This window comes from Rhincodon typus, chromosome 8 (genome assembly GCF_021869965.1).
Source record: "Rhincodon typus isolate 14 chromosome 8, sRhiTyp1.1, whole genome shotgun sequence".
Lineage (NCBI taxonomy): Eukaryota > Metazoa > Chordata > Chondrichthyes > Orectolobiformes > Rhincodontidae > Rhincodon > Rhincodon typus.
This window is the reverse complement of record NC_063339.1, coordinates 44,413,488-44,431,620: the sequence shown is the minus strand read 5'-3', so window position 1 is coordinate 44,431,620 and position 18,133 is coordinate 44,413,488. Positions and strand designations below refer to the sequence as shown.

General features: G+C 39.1%; 1 protein-coding gene across 1 annotated transcript; it reads left to right on the top strand.

Annotated features, from left to right (window-relative positions):
• Positions 1-217: 217 nt before the first annotated feature.
• Positions 218-17,537, top strand: LOC125483659 (kinectin-like). The gene is made up of 12 exons (XM_048599801.1): positions 218-335; positions 987-1,076; positions 1,716-1,793; positions 4,282-4,371; positions 4,464-4,556; positions 4,991-5,062; positions 8,267-8,350; positions 8,599-8,682; positions 9,546-9,629; positions 11,490-11,582; positions 12,340-12,474; positions 16,626-17,537. Exons 1-12 carry the CDS (start codon positions 276-278, stop codon positions 16,659-16,661), a joined length of 999 nt encoding a protein of 332 aa, XP_048455758.1. The 5' UTR covers positions 218-275; the 3' UTR covers positions 16,662-17,537.
• Positions 17,538-18,133: the final 596 nt, after the last annotated feature.

Genomic DNA, 18,133 nt, shown 5'->3' with positions numbered 1-18,133 from the left:
TGCAGTCCTGTTGCCTTGGATTTAGCTAACATTTAACATGAATGAAATTGCGAAAATGTATCCCTCATTTGTCAGCCAACCTTTCAAAGAATTTTTCTTTCAAACTGTTTTTCTGATAAATGGAACAAGATATGCACTTAGTGATATTTCATTTTATATCACGATCGCTAATCCCCAGATTTTTAAAAGCTCTAATCATCACAGAATTTCTTGGCTGAACTGAAATAGTTCTTTCTAAAAATAATTAGGAGCTTCGGGAGAAAAACTGGAAAGCAATGGAAGCTTTGACATCAACTGAAAAAATGTTACAGGACAAAGTGAACAAGACAGCCAAGGTTGTAATAAATGTGGAAATATTTACAGTAGATGATTTCTGCTGCAATCTGAAAATTGAAATGACTTTAAATTTAAGATGCGTACTTAATATTGCACACTCTGCTTGTTCTGCATCTTTTCCTGGATCTTTTGATTTCATGTATGCATGTCTGTTTTGTTGATCTTCTTTTAAATTTCTGTGCAGGATCTTAAGCTATTCTGCTCGTCAGTTTTTGTTTGCCTTCCTTTTGGGCTCACTCACTCTTCCTCTTTAAATTTTTTTTCCCCCATTTGCTCCAACTGTAACCCATTGTCATAAGACAGTCAGCTTGTGAACTTCAAGGCCTCTGCCAATTTTGTGATGTAACTGGCTGTTTGGAGCTGTATGAGAAAACTCCTGTGCTTTTTTTTTTGTCCTGTTTTCTCTCACTGGCAAATGACTCCCTAAGTCATCTCCCCAAAGCATCATCTCCCCAGTTTACAGTTGAGAATATCAAAAGGCCAAAGGTGAAATTCTCTCACCCCTGTCACATGTGGCATGGTGTATTGATATGCCAGTGTGCTGTGTCGCTGCTTGCTTGCTTGCTTGCTTACTTGCTTACTTACTAGTTAGCCACTTCAGGTGTATAATTTCACACTATTATGTAATACATATTTCTCTTTTTGAGCAGGAGAAAGATCAACAAGTTGCTGCTGTACAGTCACTGACGAAAGATGTTTTGAAAGGTCTATTTCCTGGAGTGTTGGTGCCTTCTGCCTTGGTAATGCCTATTTAACACACAAAACATCTTGACCTTCTTTCAGATGAGAGTGCAAATCAAATGGATTTATACTTTTTAATTTGTATAGGGCAGTTAGACCCTGACATATGTAGGAATGTAAAAGCAGGAATACTTTCAGTCTTTCAATCCCTCTAGCCTGCTCTGCTGTACTAGGTCATTGCTGATTATCTACCTCAAGATGCTTAACTTCATTTCCTTATGTCCTTAAAATCTGCTAGTCTCTATTTTGAACTTAAATCATGACTGAGCCTTTCAAATTGCTTGTTGTACCTGTGTGCTAGCTTTAGTGCCTTATGAGCCAGGTTACTTTCAACATGAACATTTTCCAACCTCTCCATTTCTTAAGAGTTGTAAAACAAAACTTTTATTCTTTGTTTTGAAAGTAATGTTTTCTTTTAAAGCACAGCTATTGAATTCCATTTGTAATTTGTAGCTTTTTTTGGCTTTCTATTGAGACAGATTTCAAGACTTCACTCAAGTAGCCACCTCTGCAAAGTTTGAGTTTATTAGAAAAACTGTTCATGTACTTAACTGACATGAATTCTGATGTGCTTTGTGCGGCAGCAGTATAACTTTCTTCCTAATGTGAAAAACAGCTGTTTTTTTTAATCTTTACAGGAATATTCAGAATGGCTGCAGGAGTTTGAGATTGTAGCACAAAGAAGTTTGTCTTCGTTGCTAGCAGAACAAACAAAGGTTTGTTTCCTTAAACAATGCTTGAGAAAAGATTATTACATTATAGCAACATATAATATAATATTGGTTCATTCATTTTGTTTTTTTCATGGTATACATCTCCTGAGCAAATTTTTCAAGGTAACAGTTGAGGTGGAAATTGAAATTGTTGGAAATGGAAATTATTGGTAGTAGCAAAAGTTGTATAGAAGAAGTGAACGTATATGGATATATTACTTTTCCTGGATGAAGGTTGCAAGGTAGCATGGGAACTGAGCTAATTCAACCTTTTTCAGAATATCTAAGCATATTTCAAACTCTCTTCCTGACTACTTCTGTGGAGCACCATCTCAGATCTGAGTCAGCAGTACAGAGATCAGATATGTTGAAGATCTGGTACTGAAATCTCCAAGTACTTTGTTATCGGAGATGGAGTAATAGAGACTTACGGAGAGTAGTCTGTGCTTCTCTTTTCTCTAACAAGTGCTAGCTGACACCAGTAAATACTTGTCTCCTTTGAATGTCCATGAGTGAAGATAAATTTTTATTCACCAATGGGATGTGGGTCTGGCTAGCTCGGTCAGCATTATTGACCATCTATAGTTACTTTTGAGAAGTTGGTGATGAACTGCCTCCTTGAATTGCTGCAGTTCATTGGTATTGTACACCCACATCCCTGTTGGGAAGGGGGTTCTAGGACTTTGGACTCAATGACAGTGAAGAAATAGTGATCTATTTCCAAATTAGGATGACAAATGGGTTGGAGGTGGTGGTGGTGTTCCTATGTATCTGCTGCCCTGTTCCTGCCAGATGGTAGAGGCTGTGGGTTTGAAGCATGTCAAAAACATGTCTTTGAATTTCTGTAGTGCATTTTCTAGATAGTAGCCATATATACAATTGAGCATCAGTGGTAGAGGGAGTGAATGTTTGAATATTTCATTCGTATTCCATGAGTAGAAGTCTGAACAGAAATAAACTTCAAATGCAATTAATTTTTCTAGCCAGAATGAGACTTCATTTGGATTGCTGCATAAAATAATTAAACATTGGTGTGATTAGTAACTAGTTGGTTCCCTTGCAGCTTTCTCAGCCTAAAATATAAAACCACTAGGTATTTCAATTTTGACAATATCCAAATCATTATCTCTCAAATCAGTTACACTGCATGCAGTGTTTCTTCTAATTTTCTTGCTGGTTGCCTAGACCTCCAAAGCCCATGCACAACAGTGACTCCTGTGAGGGAGGTCAGTGCTACAATCAGTGTGCTGACACTGATTGATTGCCATGTGTCAAACATTGGAGCAGCTGCTCTGGTGCTACCATGCATTTTAGAGGGAGGTGTTACAAGCATGAACTACTTCTCTCCATAGATACTTAAATTAGTGGTGTGAATGTAATAATAGCTTGTCATTACTGCAGATGTATAACCATCTGGGTCCTGGGTGACCAAGAACGGGGAAATAGCATGTGTTTTAGAGGAAAATCTTCACAAAACAACTTTGGTCCTTGTGTAGCCACTTAGCAGAAAATATTGTAATTGTTTTCCAGTTATTTATTTTCTCTATAAAATACAAACCTCTTGAAAAGCTGACATGCTTTGTTTTTAATTATGTCCCTGAGTTACTTAATGTACCCTGAATTGTTATGGCATCAAAACCCACAGAGAAATTGCTTGTGTTTTAAACTAAATTTCCCTAGGACACGTAAACCATTTGTCCTGGTGGGAAATCTAATAGCTGTTGTGGGATTGGGAAATCCAATGCTATTTATTTCTAATTATTTTTGTTTTCAGTTTTCCTGATTTTATTGCTTACGTTTGACCCTATTTCAGCCTTGGACAGAGTTAATCCCATATTCCATCTCTAATGGTTTCCCTTCATTAATTAGCTGCTTTTCTTTTGAAAAGCCTTGCTTACTTGCAATGTTAACCAAATTGCAGCCAGAGGATGAAGCTAGCAATAGCTTTTCTCACTTGCCACTGTCTTCTTAGAGAACAAAGCTGTAACACTGGATGTTCCCAATCTCTCCTTGTTGCTCCTTGCTGTTACCTGCCAGTAACAGGTGCTGTCTTGTCCTCTCTGGCAGGTTCTGTTTGTTTAGCGTTCAAAACTTGGATGATCTTCATTTCATTAGCTAAATATTGGGCAGACTGAAGTAATTGTATTTTAACATCTGTATTCTCTGCACTGACTTTTAAATGATCTTCAACAATAGAATGTTCACACTGTCATGATCTCTCCATGTTTTAATTGATTGAAAGTACAAGTGAAGGTATCTTAGTCCCAGTCTTAGAAATTCCTCCTGAGCCACCTGTATCTTTTCACTGTTACAATACTTGAAATCTGCTGTTTTGATCAAGCCCTTACCCTCACAACTTACACTTTAATTTCTGCCTTTGGCTCAGTGTACATTTCTGCTCACATCTGTTTGAAGCATCTTAATACGTTTTTCTATATTACAGGTGTATGCAATTTATTGCTCTAACTTTTGGGTTATTTTCAAAATCTAGGTCATAGAACACAAAGAAAAAGAAAGTGAGGAGATGCATGCGATGTTACAGTTAGAGTGTGAAAAGTACAAGACAGTACTTGCTGAAACGGTAGGTTTTGTTTAATTGCCTTTCCCAGCATAGTTGATTCTTGTTTTTTTAATATTCCACAAAAACTAAATTCTCAATGATATTATCCATAGGAAGGAATTTTACAGAGGTTGCAAAGCAGTGTTGAAGAGGAGGAAGGCAAATGGAAATTGAAACTGGAAGAATCTCAGAAGGCATTAATACAGGTATCGGACTTTTGTGGTGGTGTGCCTCGTTTCCTAGAATTGGACTATTTGTTGCAGATAAGAACTAAAACTTGGTCAAACTGTTCAGAATTATGTTACATACAGATGCTTTCTCTTGGATTAGACTATTGTACGTTCTAAATTGTTCAGTTTTTGAATTTGGTTTTCTTGTGTTTCAATCCTGATTAATATGAGATGAGAACCTTGGGCTACATGTCTCATTTTAACACTATTTAATTCTTTACTATCAAATTGAAAATTATTTAGAATAGATTTTAGAAACCCATAGTAAGTATCTGGAAAAAAACTGAAACAAGTGCTTTTGTATGCCTGTATTTTTCGATTACGTAATTGAAGGAATTCTGAAGAGAATTGTTTTTACACTTACACTACTATGAAAGGCATAATCTTTAATGTTTGTTTTTATATTCTAGATGCAGTCAACAGTTCGCACATTAGAACAAGAGTTAGAAATGGTGAAGCGTGCAAACACTGAAGCTGAAAGAGTATGTGAATAATTTTTGTCCAAAAAATAAAAGCTGTTTTCCTTTTTATTTAGTATATGGAGGTATTTTCGTCAGTGCACTTGTGTAAAAATTAAGGGTGGCAGACGTCAGGGATTTGTGCCTACAGTGATAATTTTCTATTGAGCCAGCAAGCCTGGATTCAAGTCCCATCTATTCCAGAGGTGTACGATGACATCTTTGAACAAGTTGGTTAAAATGTCTATTGTAGGGAAACATGGTCTAGGAGGTTCAGGTTCATGCCTCACCTGCCTCAGGCGCATCATTAATTAAACTTGAGAACACATCCAGCTGCATTTGCAGGTATTATTACAAGAACGTTCTCGGGGCAACTTCATCAAGAAATGAGTTGGTGAGGGATACAGAAAGGTTAGAAGTAGCCTTTTCTGGGATCAATTGGACATGGAGAGACTGCATCAAGTATCAAAGTGTGACTGTGAATATGGCTAGGAGCCTTGCATTCAGAGACTGACTGGAAGTAGCAAAATCTGCAGGAGAGGAGACAAGAAGACAAAACAAGTCAAACAGAAATTGAAATCCCCTAAATTAGACGTTGCCCATTGTTGAGGCAGGAAGTAGGTTAGCAGAGAAATTTAATAGGTGGTATGGACGTTGGTGGGAGGGAATGAAGATTTTGAACAGTGTGGAGGTAAATTAAGTGTTGTAAAAGAAAGTAAGACAGTAACAAAGGAGACTAAGATGTTAGATGATGGCCCATGTTTAGTGTGAGTTTGTACAGATATATAGTCCCAGATGTGTAGTGAATTGGAAGCTCAGCAAAGATGGATAACGTGGTTGCCTTTTCTACTTTAAGATGGCAGAACAGATTTTGGTTGTGACTTTACCTGAAGAGGTTAAGACAGTGGCTGAAGAGTAGGAATGCAAAATGACAACCGTAATTTGAGGTCTGGGTTATTGGGGCAATTTATCAGAGGGGAGACGTTAAAAAAAAAAAAAAGTAGAAAATGATAGAGGGATGCATCAACAAGGCAGAGGAAGTCTAGGACAATGTTGGATAAAGGGCCTAAAGTACTTTTTTAAAAAAAAAAGAAAATGAAGTTTTGTACCAGTAATTGGGTCTGTATCTTAAACCTTAAGATATGCTGTCACATTTGAAAATTATGCAGAAATTACATGAACATGTTGACTGTATACAATGGGTGCTTTGAGTTTTGATTGAGAAACTCAAATGATTTTTTTCTGCCACAATCGTGTCAAAGGGCTAATGAGTAGAACAAGTAAAAACTTAAAAATGAGAAAATTGTAACTTGAAGTTGTGCTATGCGTTTAATGGACTAGTGACCTTCATGGCCTTCTGTGGTGATAAATAACTGTTCATTTTTGACGTGGCAGTTTGGTTCGGTGGGAGATGGTGGCATAATGGTAACGGTGGGCTAATCATCCAAAGACCCAGGTTAATGTTCTACAGGTACTGGTTCAAATCCCATTGTAGCAGCTTGTTTCAATTCTATTAATTCTTTCCATCTCCGTCTTTTTTACAACAATGGCTATCTAGTTTACAACGTCCTTTTTTGGGAAATCTGCCTGCCTTGTCTGGACTCGCCTACATATGAGTCTAGATTGTCAACAATGTGGTTGACTCTTTTCTGTCCACAGAAACATCCTAGCAGTATACTCCATTCAAGGGCATCAGCAAATGCTGGCCTTGCCAGTGTTGCCTATGTCTATTTGAAAAATTTGTTGCATACTTGAGCATAATAGTCCCTTTTAAGGGATTGTGTTCTTATGAAACTGACCTAAATGTATTTGAGATAGTAAGAACTGCCGATGCTGGAGTCAGAGATAATAATAGTGTAGAGCTGAAGGAACACAACAGGCCAGGCAGCATCAGAGGAGCAGGGAAGCTGAGGTTTCAGGTCGGGACCCTTCTTCAGAAATGGGGGAGGGAGCTCTGAAATAAATAAATTAGAGGAGGGGTGGGGCTGGGGCTGGGGAAGGTAGGTGGGATGGTGATAGGTGAGTGCAGGTAGGCAGTGGAGGGGATTGGTCAGTGAGGTGAGAGGAGTGGACAGGTGGGAGATAAGACAGACGGGTCAAGGAGGCAGGGACGAGAGGGAAGGTTGGTCATGGGATGAGGCCGGGGGTGGGGAGATTTTGAAACTGGTAAAGTCCATATTGAGACCATTGGGTTGTAGGCTCCCAAGGTGGAATATGAAGTCCTGCTCCTCCAATTTGCAGGTGGCGACGTTGTGACACTGGAGGAGGCCTAGGATGGACATGTCACCGAGGGAGTGGGAGGGGGAGTTGAAGTAGTACGTGACTGGAAGGTGGTGTTTGTCACAAACAGAGCGCAGGCACTCTACAAAGCGGTCTCTGAGCCTCCGCTTGGTCTCACTGATGTAGAGGAGGCCACATTGGGAGCAACGGATGCAGTAGACCACATTGGCGGATGTTCCACTAAATGTATTTGGGCTTGGATTGAGGTATATGAGGCTTATGTAATGAACTGGTGTAGGCATGATAGCTAAATGTCCACCTGCATTGTAACACATCTGTGATTGATTACAATTTATTTAATTTATATCACAATCTAAGAAGCTTGGCCTGGATTTTCTTTTGTATCTTTTAGATTGGTTGAGCTGTGGGATAGACCAGGGTAATGGAGTTAATTAGATTCTCTGGCAGAGAGAGAGCATGGATGTTATGGGTGAAATGGCCTCCGTCTAAACCGTAACTTAGTTTTAAGAAGTACCATTATCAGAAAAATCTTGATTTAATTAGCTGTGGTAATTTGTTTGCTTGCCTATTGGACTCAGTAAGGCCTAAGCATTTCGATCTCAACATTAATTCTTTGTTTTTAAAGAGAAGCCACCTCCTGTAATTGTAAAAACTTATTCTGCAATGAACTGCTACAAAAGTTATAAACTGATGGAAATCTGAAGTAAGAACAGAATGCTGGAGAAACTTGGGCTTAGCAGCATCTGTGGAGAGAGAACCAGTTAACATTGTTTGATTCTTCAGATCTGAAGAGCCATATCAGATTTAAAAGATTAACTGTTTCACTCTGCGCAGATGCTGCAGGATCGGAGTTTCTCCAGCATTTATTTTTATTGGTACAAGTTATTTGGTATTGATCATACTGTACCATTGTGTCAAGTAAATAGCTGTAAAATCTGCCTACATTATTAATGCATGTTTATTGAAACTATTGTAATTTTTTTACAGCTTAAGAAACAAAATAATCACCTTGCATCCGAGTTGGAAAAGGTGGAATCAGAGAGAGCGACTTGTGTAACTGAAGTCAGAGAAGTACGTCTTGTTTCTTTTTTTTTTTAAAAAAAAAGACATAATGTTTAGGATTGCTACAGAGTTGCTGACTGCAGGGAATAAAACCAAACCGAACGTGTGGTGACCTATTGGACTTAATTTCTAAAAAGAACTTCTTAAAAAATCTCATCTAATGCGGCAATGGGGTCTTGACTTTTTTGTCAGCCCAATTCAAATGAGTGTAACTATCCCAAGAATGGTCTAATTGGATTTTTAAACTTCGTTTTCAGCTCAAAGTTCTGTTGACTGAATTACAGAAAAAACTTGATGATTCTTGTGCTGAAGCAATAAAGCAGAATGAAGAACTAAATTTGGTAAGAAATTTCATGCAATTATTTAACTTTTTCCGAAAGATGCTTATTAAATTTTATGCCAGCCAATAGTGCAGATTGTCCTATACTCCTCTTCCTCACAACAAATCAGTACTGAAACAAACTTGTTCATAATTGAGCAACTTCAACCCATTCAACTGTGACATTTGTTAACCTTTCTGAATGGAAACAAATGCCACATCTTTAACGTTCTCTAAACAGAATAATTACTCCCAACAGCAAAAAGACTAACACCCCAAATTCAATTGACACTAATCCAGTTTTAAAAAGTGATGGCAGTCCCTCATGCTGCCTGGTCCACTTCGCCTTGTGCGTTGTGTTGGTTCAGACCAGGGTGGGGGCATGTTTGGTAGTGCCAATTGGTTCCTTGTGTTGTCTTAGTTTGTCCCCTTTGCACTAATTTTAGCACAAGCTATTTCTTGCCAAATATTTAAACTAGTATCTCATTCATTACAGAAAATCTGCTTTGTTGGTTTTCTGCTAAATGTTAGGGTTGTTACTCTTTGTAATGTTTTGAGGAGTTAATCTCATGGTTACTACCCAAGTTTCTGGGCCAAAAAAAGTCCTAGAGGCAATAAAAACTCAGTTTTCCATTTTATTTGAGAAACTAACTTTCCACAGTTATGATAAAAATATCTGCTGAATGATGCCTTCAAGCTTGCATATATGCTTTGTTTGACAGTTAATGTTTAGGGTCACACAAGAAGGACCGTAGTACTCAAAGTATTGAATAATGCTGGATAGCCACAAACTTTCCTTCAGCAATGGGTTAATGTTTTGAGGGGTGAGGAGAAAACTTAGCTGAAAATATAACCGAATTTAAATTATTTTGTTTTTATTTACAGCTTAAAACTCAGTTAAGTGAAACATTAACAAAACTGAAAGTTGAGCAGAATGAAGCACAGAATGTGGCTTCCAGTCTTTATAAGGTAAGTGTTTTGATGCATCAAGCGTGTTGCAAGGTGTACATAGGAAAGACCAGCCACCAATGTTGATGAGGTTCCAAGCAATTTTGTTGGCCCTACCCAAATGGGTTGACTTTGACTGCATCTCAACATATATATCCATGTGCCCCTAAAAATGCTAATGTTAACAGCAGGTTAAGTGCCATTAAAATAAAATAACAAGCAGTTTTGCATTCTAAAATGAATAGTTTGACCAACAGGGAAGTCGTTCTAAACTTGTTAGAACCTTGGTTAGACCAGACTGAAGTTCTAGTCTGCGTATTACTGAAATGAGAGAGATTCCGGTGATGTTGCAAAAATGAAAGTCAGTATCCCATATGCTTTCTTAACGGCCTCCTCGGCCTGTCCTGCTGCCTTCAAGGATCTATGGACCTACACTTTGTGGGTTTGTACCATTCAATGTGTGCTTCCTTGCCCTGTTAGTCTTTCCAAAACGTGTCACCACTTTTTTTTTTTCCCAGGATTTCATTCCATTCGCCACTATTCCACCCATCTGGCTGCCTGTCTACATCATCCTTGTCGTCTAAGGCTTTCTTCCTCATTATTTGCACCACCACAAACTTTCATGTCATCTGCGCACTTATTTATCACACCTTCTAAGTTCAAGTCTAAATCACTGAGGTACACGCAAACAGCAAGGCACCCAGCACTGAAACCTGTGGTGCACCACAGGACGCCAGGCTTCCAGTCTCAAAAACATCCTTTAACCATCATCACAAGAAAATTGAAGAACTGCTGATGCTGAAATTCAGAAATTGCTGGATAACTCAGCAGGCCTGTAGAGAGAATTAGAGTTAACGTTTTGGGTCCATTGATCCTTCTGAAGAAGGGTCAGTGGACCTGAAATGTGAACTGCTAATACCTCTTCCCTCCTGATACTAATTTGTTCAAGCAAGTCACAGTCCCTTTCCCTGGTTTCTACGCCCATATCATAAATCCCTATTCCAACTCAATACACAAATTGCCACTGTGGTCCTTAATGGGTCCTATTCTTTCCCTGGTTATTCTTTTGTGCCTAACAGTATACATATAAAATGCCTTTCAATTTTCCTCAATGTCATCTGCCAGTGGTTTTATTTCCCATGTCCCCTCTTCGCTCTCAGAATTTCTTTTTGTAAGTCACCTACTGCACGTTCTGTAGTCCTCCAGGTTATCCACTATGTTAGCTCTCGGCCACACTTTTTTCTTCAACATTTAGGGTTCTCTGGACTTTGGTCCAACCTTCACCTTGACAGGAACACTGCCTTGTGCTCTAACTATTACCCTTTTAAATGATTCCTGTTGCTCTGTGGATTTTCCTGCAGGTAGCTGCTTCCAGTCCACTTCGGCCAGATCCTGACCTTGTAATTAAAATTGGTCTTCCCCATCAATTCAAGATGTTTTTATTTCCGGTCTATCTTTGCCCTTCTTCATAATTGCCTTAAATCATCTTATGGTCACTCTCACTGAAGTTGTAAATCGCACCTTTCACTTGCCTGGCTTTTTTCCCTAAAATTAAATCGAGCACTGCCCTCCCTCTTTCTTAGGACTTTTTGCATGCTGGCTTAAAAGGTGCTTCTGGATGCTTTTTAAAAATTCTCTCCAAGACTTTCACACTTTTTGACTGTCCCAGTTAATATTGGGGAAGTTGAAATCCTCTGCTGCTTTAGCAGACCTGCTATAGACCATAAAAGTTACTTGATATAACAGCATGTGTAATCTTAACTGTTGAATATTCACATGGTTACTGCATCTTGTCCTTTTTTTATTGCCTTCAAAAATGGAAAAATACTAACTGCACTCCTTAATATTAAAAAGTTCTGACATTTTGTTTCTGCCTTATAGGCTCAAGAAACTTTGAATGTTATTCGGGCAGAAATTGCAAGAACTAAGAGAGATGACAATGCCTTAGCTAACAGTGACATTTCAGAAGTGCAGGTGTGTTTACTTGTTTTTATTAAAAATTTTCATCATAACAGTTGGTTAACATACTGGATAAATGGCATAAAGTATGTTCCTGCAGTTTTGTTTTCAAGTCAGTACTGTTGCTAAAGCTAATAAGTAAATAGCTAACTTAGCCCTTCTCAAAATTAAATCAGGACTAAACTTAAGTTTTTTTTTTTTTTTTTTTTTTTTTTTTGTTGACTAGTTCTCACATCATGTTTGGGAATTGTTTAACTGTACCCATGTCCATAGAGCGCACATTCTTTGGCCAGCAAAAGCATGCCTGTGTAAACTAGCTGCTTGCCTACCACTTTGCTGGAGATTGGTCAGATCAACTGGTTTGTTACATAAAATCTTTAAAAGAAATCTTCTACTTGCCCTTTTCATGTAAAATGATAGTGCATGATTTTCCACTGTAAATTGGTGTGAATTTTCTTGGAATATTATTGCAAAGCTATTAGGTTAATGGTGCAGGGCCCTTAAAGCGCTGAAAGAAGACAATACACTTCTGATTATACAGCAGATACACTGTATTTAAATTTAATGCAACAGTAATAATTGTTAATCTGAAACTTAGGTACTCTGTCGCTGTGTTTGTATCCTGTCCATTTTGCCTTGCTGGAATAAAGGGTTTTTTTACTCTTGGAGAATTTGAATGTCATAGTTAACCAGGAATATTTGATTTGAAATGAACTTGTAGTGAATTTATACTTTAATTTTTCCTACTTATTACTTTTTTTCTGTGGAACAGTTAAATGTCAAGGAAACCTCTTTGGATCTTGATCAGGATATAATTCAACTTCAGCAACTACTGAAATGTATGATTCTTCAGCTCTCAAAAGGAAAGGAGAGTTCACAACATGTTACTTTACAGCTTGATCAAAAGGTACAAAATAAATACTAAATTCTTCCTACAAGTAGATTTGCTCTCAAAGTGTCCTGACTTGATGCCTACGTTTCTGCTCGGTTGTCAATAACTTTTCAGTATACTATAGAGGAACGCCGTCAGTTTTACAGCATGGAAAGAGGCCCTTCAGTCTTTTGTGTCCACACCAGTCATCTGCTTTATTGATATTTTCCAGCACTCGGCCCAAGGCCTTTGTATGTTGTGCTGTTTTTCAAGTGTTCAAGTGCCTGCCTTCTGCAGGGACTTTTCCCTCCAGGACACCGTGGTCCACTTGTCTTTCACTTCCAGCACTGCCCCACTGCACCTTCCCCTGCAACTGGCAAAGGTGTAATATCTGCCCATTTACCCCCTCTCTCCCCAGTATCCAAGGAGCCAAACACAGCTTCCGGTCAAACAATACTTCACCTCAACTTCCTACAATCTAGTCAACTGCACTTGCTGCTCACAATGTGGTCCCCTCTACATTGGGAAAACGAAGTGTAGACTGGGTGACCGCTTGGCAGAACATCTGCATTCTGCTTGCAAAAGGACCGAGCTTCCAGTTGTCTGCCACTTTAACACACCACTCTGTTCCCTGGCCAACATTTCTGTCTCATTCTGTCTCTGGCTTGCTGTCGTGTTCCAGCAAAGTTCAGCACAAGCTGGAAGAACAATACCTCATTTTCTGCTTGGGGACCCTGCAGCCCTCTGGACTCTATTGAATTCAATAATTTTTAGGGCCTGAACACTCCCCTGTCCTAGTCCCCTATCCCACACACCGGGCCTGTTATCACAGCCTGCCATTTACACACTAACTATTGCTAGTCACTAACAGTCCCCATTAACAGCTATTTACCCTCCTAGCCAGATCGTTAACGACTCCTTTGTCTATCCGACTGCTGTTCTGTCCCTTCGGGCTCTATCCTCACCTGTTGTTTTACTCACTCCCTCCCTCCCCCCTCCTATCTTGTGCAAATACATCTGTTTTCCTAGCTACCGTTCCTTCTGAGCAAGGGCCACTGGACCTGAAACGTTAACTGATTTTTTTTCTTCACAGATGCTGCCATACCTGCTGAGCTTTTCCAGCATTTTGTTTTAGCTACTATAAACGGTTCTCTGAGCAAGGGTGATTATATTTCATTGAATGAGAATGTGATGCGAGTCCAATTCGAAGATCTTGTGCTTTAAACAATTTCATTTATGTAGGTATGAAGGGCAAGTTAGCTAAAGTAGTTGGGAATATTCTTATCTGTCATCCCATTTTAATCTATGATGCATTTTTTTAAAGGAAGAATTCTCAGGTTCATGTTTCCATGGGCTAAAAATTTCATGGGAAAACTGGTCCAGCAGTGGCTGACTAGAATAAATAGTGACAGTTTTAAATTACAGTAAGAAAGTTATTATATTGCCAGAAAAGTACTAAGTCTGGAGATTGATTTCTAAAAGCTCGCAATGAAAGATGGCTAAGAAAATAGGTGTCAGTATGTTTTGGGAGAGCATAAGACATAGGAATAGAAATTAGGCCATTCAGTCCATTGAGTCTGCTCTGCCATTTCAATCATGGCTGCTAAGTTTCTCAACCCCATGTCCCTGCTTTCTCCCCATAACCCTTGATCCCCTTGACAATCAAGAACCTATCTATTTCTGTCTTAAATATACTCAATAACCTGAGAAGGACCCTTTTTATCCCCACTCTCTGCTTTTTGCCAGACAGCCAATCTTCTATCCATGCTAGCACCTTGCCTCTAACACCATGGGCCCTTGCCTTACTCAGCAGCCTCCTGTGCAGCACATTGTCAAAGGCCTTTTTGAAGTCCAGGTAGATAACGTCCATTGGCTGTTCTTGGTCTAACCTGCTCGTTACTTCCTCAAAGAATGAATATCTGGCATGACCTCCCCTTGATGAAGCCATGCTGACTTTGCCCTGTTTTACCATGGACTTCCAAGTATTTAGAAATCTCATCCTTCACAATGGACTCTCAAATCTTACCCACAACAGAGGTTAGGCTAATAGACCTGTAATTTTCAGTCTTTTGCCTTACTCCCTTTTTAAACAGGGATGTCACATTTAGTGATTTTCCAGTCCTCTGGGACTCTCCCTGACTCTAACGATTCCTGAATGATCAGCACCAACGCCTCCACTATCCCTTCAGCTATCTCCTTTAGAACTCTGGGGCGTAGTTCATCTTGTCCTGGTGATTTATCCACCTTCAGGCCATTCAGTTCTTCTAGCACCACCTTCTTGGTGATGGCCACCATGCTCAGCTCTGCCCTCTGAATCTCCTTGAATTTTTGGGATATTACTCATGTCTTCCACTGTGAAGACTGACGCAAAGTAATTATTTAGTTCCTCGGCCATTTAACTTGTTCCCCCACTACTATTTTTCCAGTGTTATTTTCCAGTGGTCCAATATCCACTTTTGCCCTTTATATATCTAAAACTCTTGTAGTTCTCCTTTATATTACTGGCTAGCTTACCCTCATTTAATCTTCTCCCTCCTTATTTCATTTTTTGTTGTCCTCTGTTGGTCTTTGTGAGCTTCCCAATCCTCTGGTTTATCACTGCCTTTGCCACGTTACATGCTTTTTTGCTTTTATGCTATCCCTGACTCCCCTAGTCAGCCACAGTTGCCTCATCATCCCTGTATCATACTTTTTCTTAGGTAAGAATTTTTGCTGTGTCTCCGGAAATAGTCCTAGAACCTCCTGCTGTTTCACTGTCTTTCCTGCTAGGCTCTTCTCCCAGTCAATTCTGCCCAGCTCCTCCCACATGCCTCTGTAGTAGCCCCCCTTCAGCTTTAATACCGTTACCTCTGATTCTATCTTCTCCGTCTCGAATTGCAGAGTAAAACTGATCATATGATCACTGCCTCCTAAGGGTTCCTTCACCTTAAGCTCCCCTATCAAGTCTACCTCATTGCACAACACTAAATCCAGAATTGCCTGTTCCCTCCGAGCTCTTTCACGAGCTGCTCCAAAAAGCCATCTCGCAGGCATTTCACAAATTCCCTTTTCTTGCAATCCTCTACCAACCTGATTTTTCCCAGTCTGCCTGCATATTAAAATCCCCCATGATCACTGTGACTTTCCCTTTCTTACACACCTTTTTCTATCACCTGGTGTATCTTGCACCCAAGCTCCTGACTACTGTTTGGAGGCCTGTACGTAATTTCAGCTATGGCATTTTTTTACCTCCTGCGGCTCCTCAACTTTACCCACACAGATTCTACACCATCTGACCCTACTTTGTTTCTTACTATTGATTTAATTTCACTTCTTACTAATAAGGCAACCTCACCCTCTCTGCCCACCTGCTGATCTTTCGGTAAGATGTATATGCTTGGATATTCAGCTCCCAATCCTGATTTCCTTGCAGCCATGTCTCCGTGATGACCACTACATCATATCTGCCAAATTCGATCTGCACCACAAGCTCATTTCCCTTATTCCTTATTCTGCATGCATTCAGATATAACACCTTCAGTCCTGTATTAACTCTTCTCAGAGGGAGAGTAGTCTCTTTTGAGTTGCAGTGGTCCCAGGTGACATCCATGATAATGGATGTTTTGGAAAAATGTGAGCGCTCTGAGGCAGGCTTTGTGATCTGGTACCTGGAATGCTTTGCTACTTGTCCAGGATCGTGGCTCACCTATGGAATCTAGAGTTTTTTTTCTTAAAAACTGACTGGGGCTGTGATTCTTTGAACTCCAGGTAATCCTACAAGTGAATCCACTGGTCGGCTCACAGGAATTTCACCAATCTTCTGTACTGGTAGATTGTGGTTTTGCTGACAAAAATCTTTTAACAGTACCTCCAATTGCACCAGTCCCTAAAACTTGGTCAGACTCAGTTCACACATGCCAAACCCTCTGGACTTGGATTTGAGCAAGTCCCAATGTAACAGAAGTATGCACACTCCCTGTAAACCTGTCTGGAATCCTTTGTGACTTGATTAAGAATTTAATTATGGTGATAGGCTTCTGCTGCTGTCTGTCCCCAAAATATTTGAGATAAAGGTTTTGACATTTCACCTTTATGAAGTCATGGGTTGAATTTTCTACTCTGATACATCCTGTGAAAACCAAATTTTGCTGCCTACCTTTTATGGAGCAGGGACTGCTAAGATTTTATTTTCATTTGTTGTCTTTTAGGTGCCTAGAGTGCTGAAGGAAGAAGACTCTGTTTGAAGATGGTGCTATGGTTTGCACCTTGATTTGCCAAATTAAAGCCTTATTTATGTTTCTTGCCCTTCTTAATTGTCAGACACTGAATAGAGCTTTACTTTTGTGTGTTTTTTTTTTAAATATTGGATTAAACTACTGATTCAAAAATATTGTAGGCAGCTTGAGAGTTTTTAGTTTTCTAAAACATGGTATCCAGTCTTTACATTCCTAAATACAAATAAATTCTTTACATTTTTTGCTAAATGCCAATGTTGGCTTCTGGCAAATATAATTTGGGCAAAACCAGGAGCTAAAATAATAAATCTAGCAACAAATTTTCTTTCAGGTTAAATTTAAAACTATCAGGGTTTAGCTGCTGACTTTCAGCACTACACACATGTTGCTAACATAGAAAATCTGAAGAATGTTATAATAGTGAACCTAAGTAAAAGGATGCTTATTTTTCAGCCAAAAGACTTAAAAGTTCAACTTCAGTATGGTCAGATGAAATGTTAATGTAGATAGCAGTCTGCCAGTTGATTTCTGTACCTGTCCCTCTTATGAGCATCAAATACTGTTGAACAATCAGCAATAAACGGTGAATGTTCAACTACTGCTGATTTAACAGTGCAAACTCTTTCTATTAAGTGGGCTTCTCATACAGTCGACCAGTCGTGCATTGGAGGCATTTGTGGCTGCATACCCAAGCTGCTAGTTTTAAAAAATGGTTTATAGATGGGGGAAGAAGGGTAAACCGTTCAAATTAATGCTGCTTTGATATTTTACTGTTTTCTTTAAGATAAAATTGAAACCAAGGAGCTGCCATTTTAATAAAGTTATGAACTGTAAATAAGGCCTGTGTAAAAATGAGGGAAAAATAAAATCTCCTTTTGCGTCTTATTTTTCTATGACATGATCACTTTGTTTTTTTTAGTGCAGTCAGGAACTTTATCAAGTCTGGATTTCAGCACCAGGATTGGGAAATAAATATTGTACCACGGTATCTCAACAAATGATACTGTGGATTTCTTTGACATGGTAGACTGGGACTTATGAGCAATGGTGCCCCAAAACGTTTATCTGCACAGCAGTGAAATGTTGGAGGTGTCTGGGGCAAGGTGATAAGTTGCCATGCATGTGTATGAAACTGTTAAATTTTATAGCAGCTGTATATTTTGGACTACTGCATGACTAAACAGTGCCCAGTATTTTAAAGCAATATTGGACGTTGTTGGTTCTGTTTTCTGATGAACTTTTTAATGAAAAATTGTTATGCCATTATTGGCTTACTGCCACTTTCCAGTGGGCTGGAATAGTGCAGGAACTTTGTAGTCAGTGTAAATTTAAATGGTTTCCAAGTAGAGTTTTTAAAGAGTTGTAGTCTATGGCAACGTACTCATTAAATAAGAAACCAACTTTGTATAAAAGCTCATAGTTGGCAAAATATTGCAGAAAAAGTTGGAAAAATAGGCAAACTTAAAAAGCCCTTGAAAGAA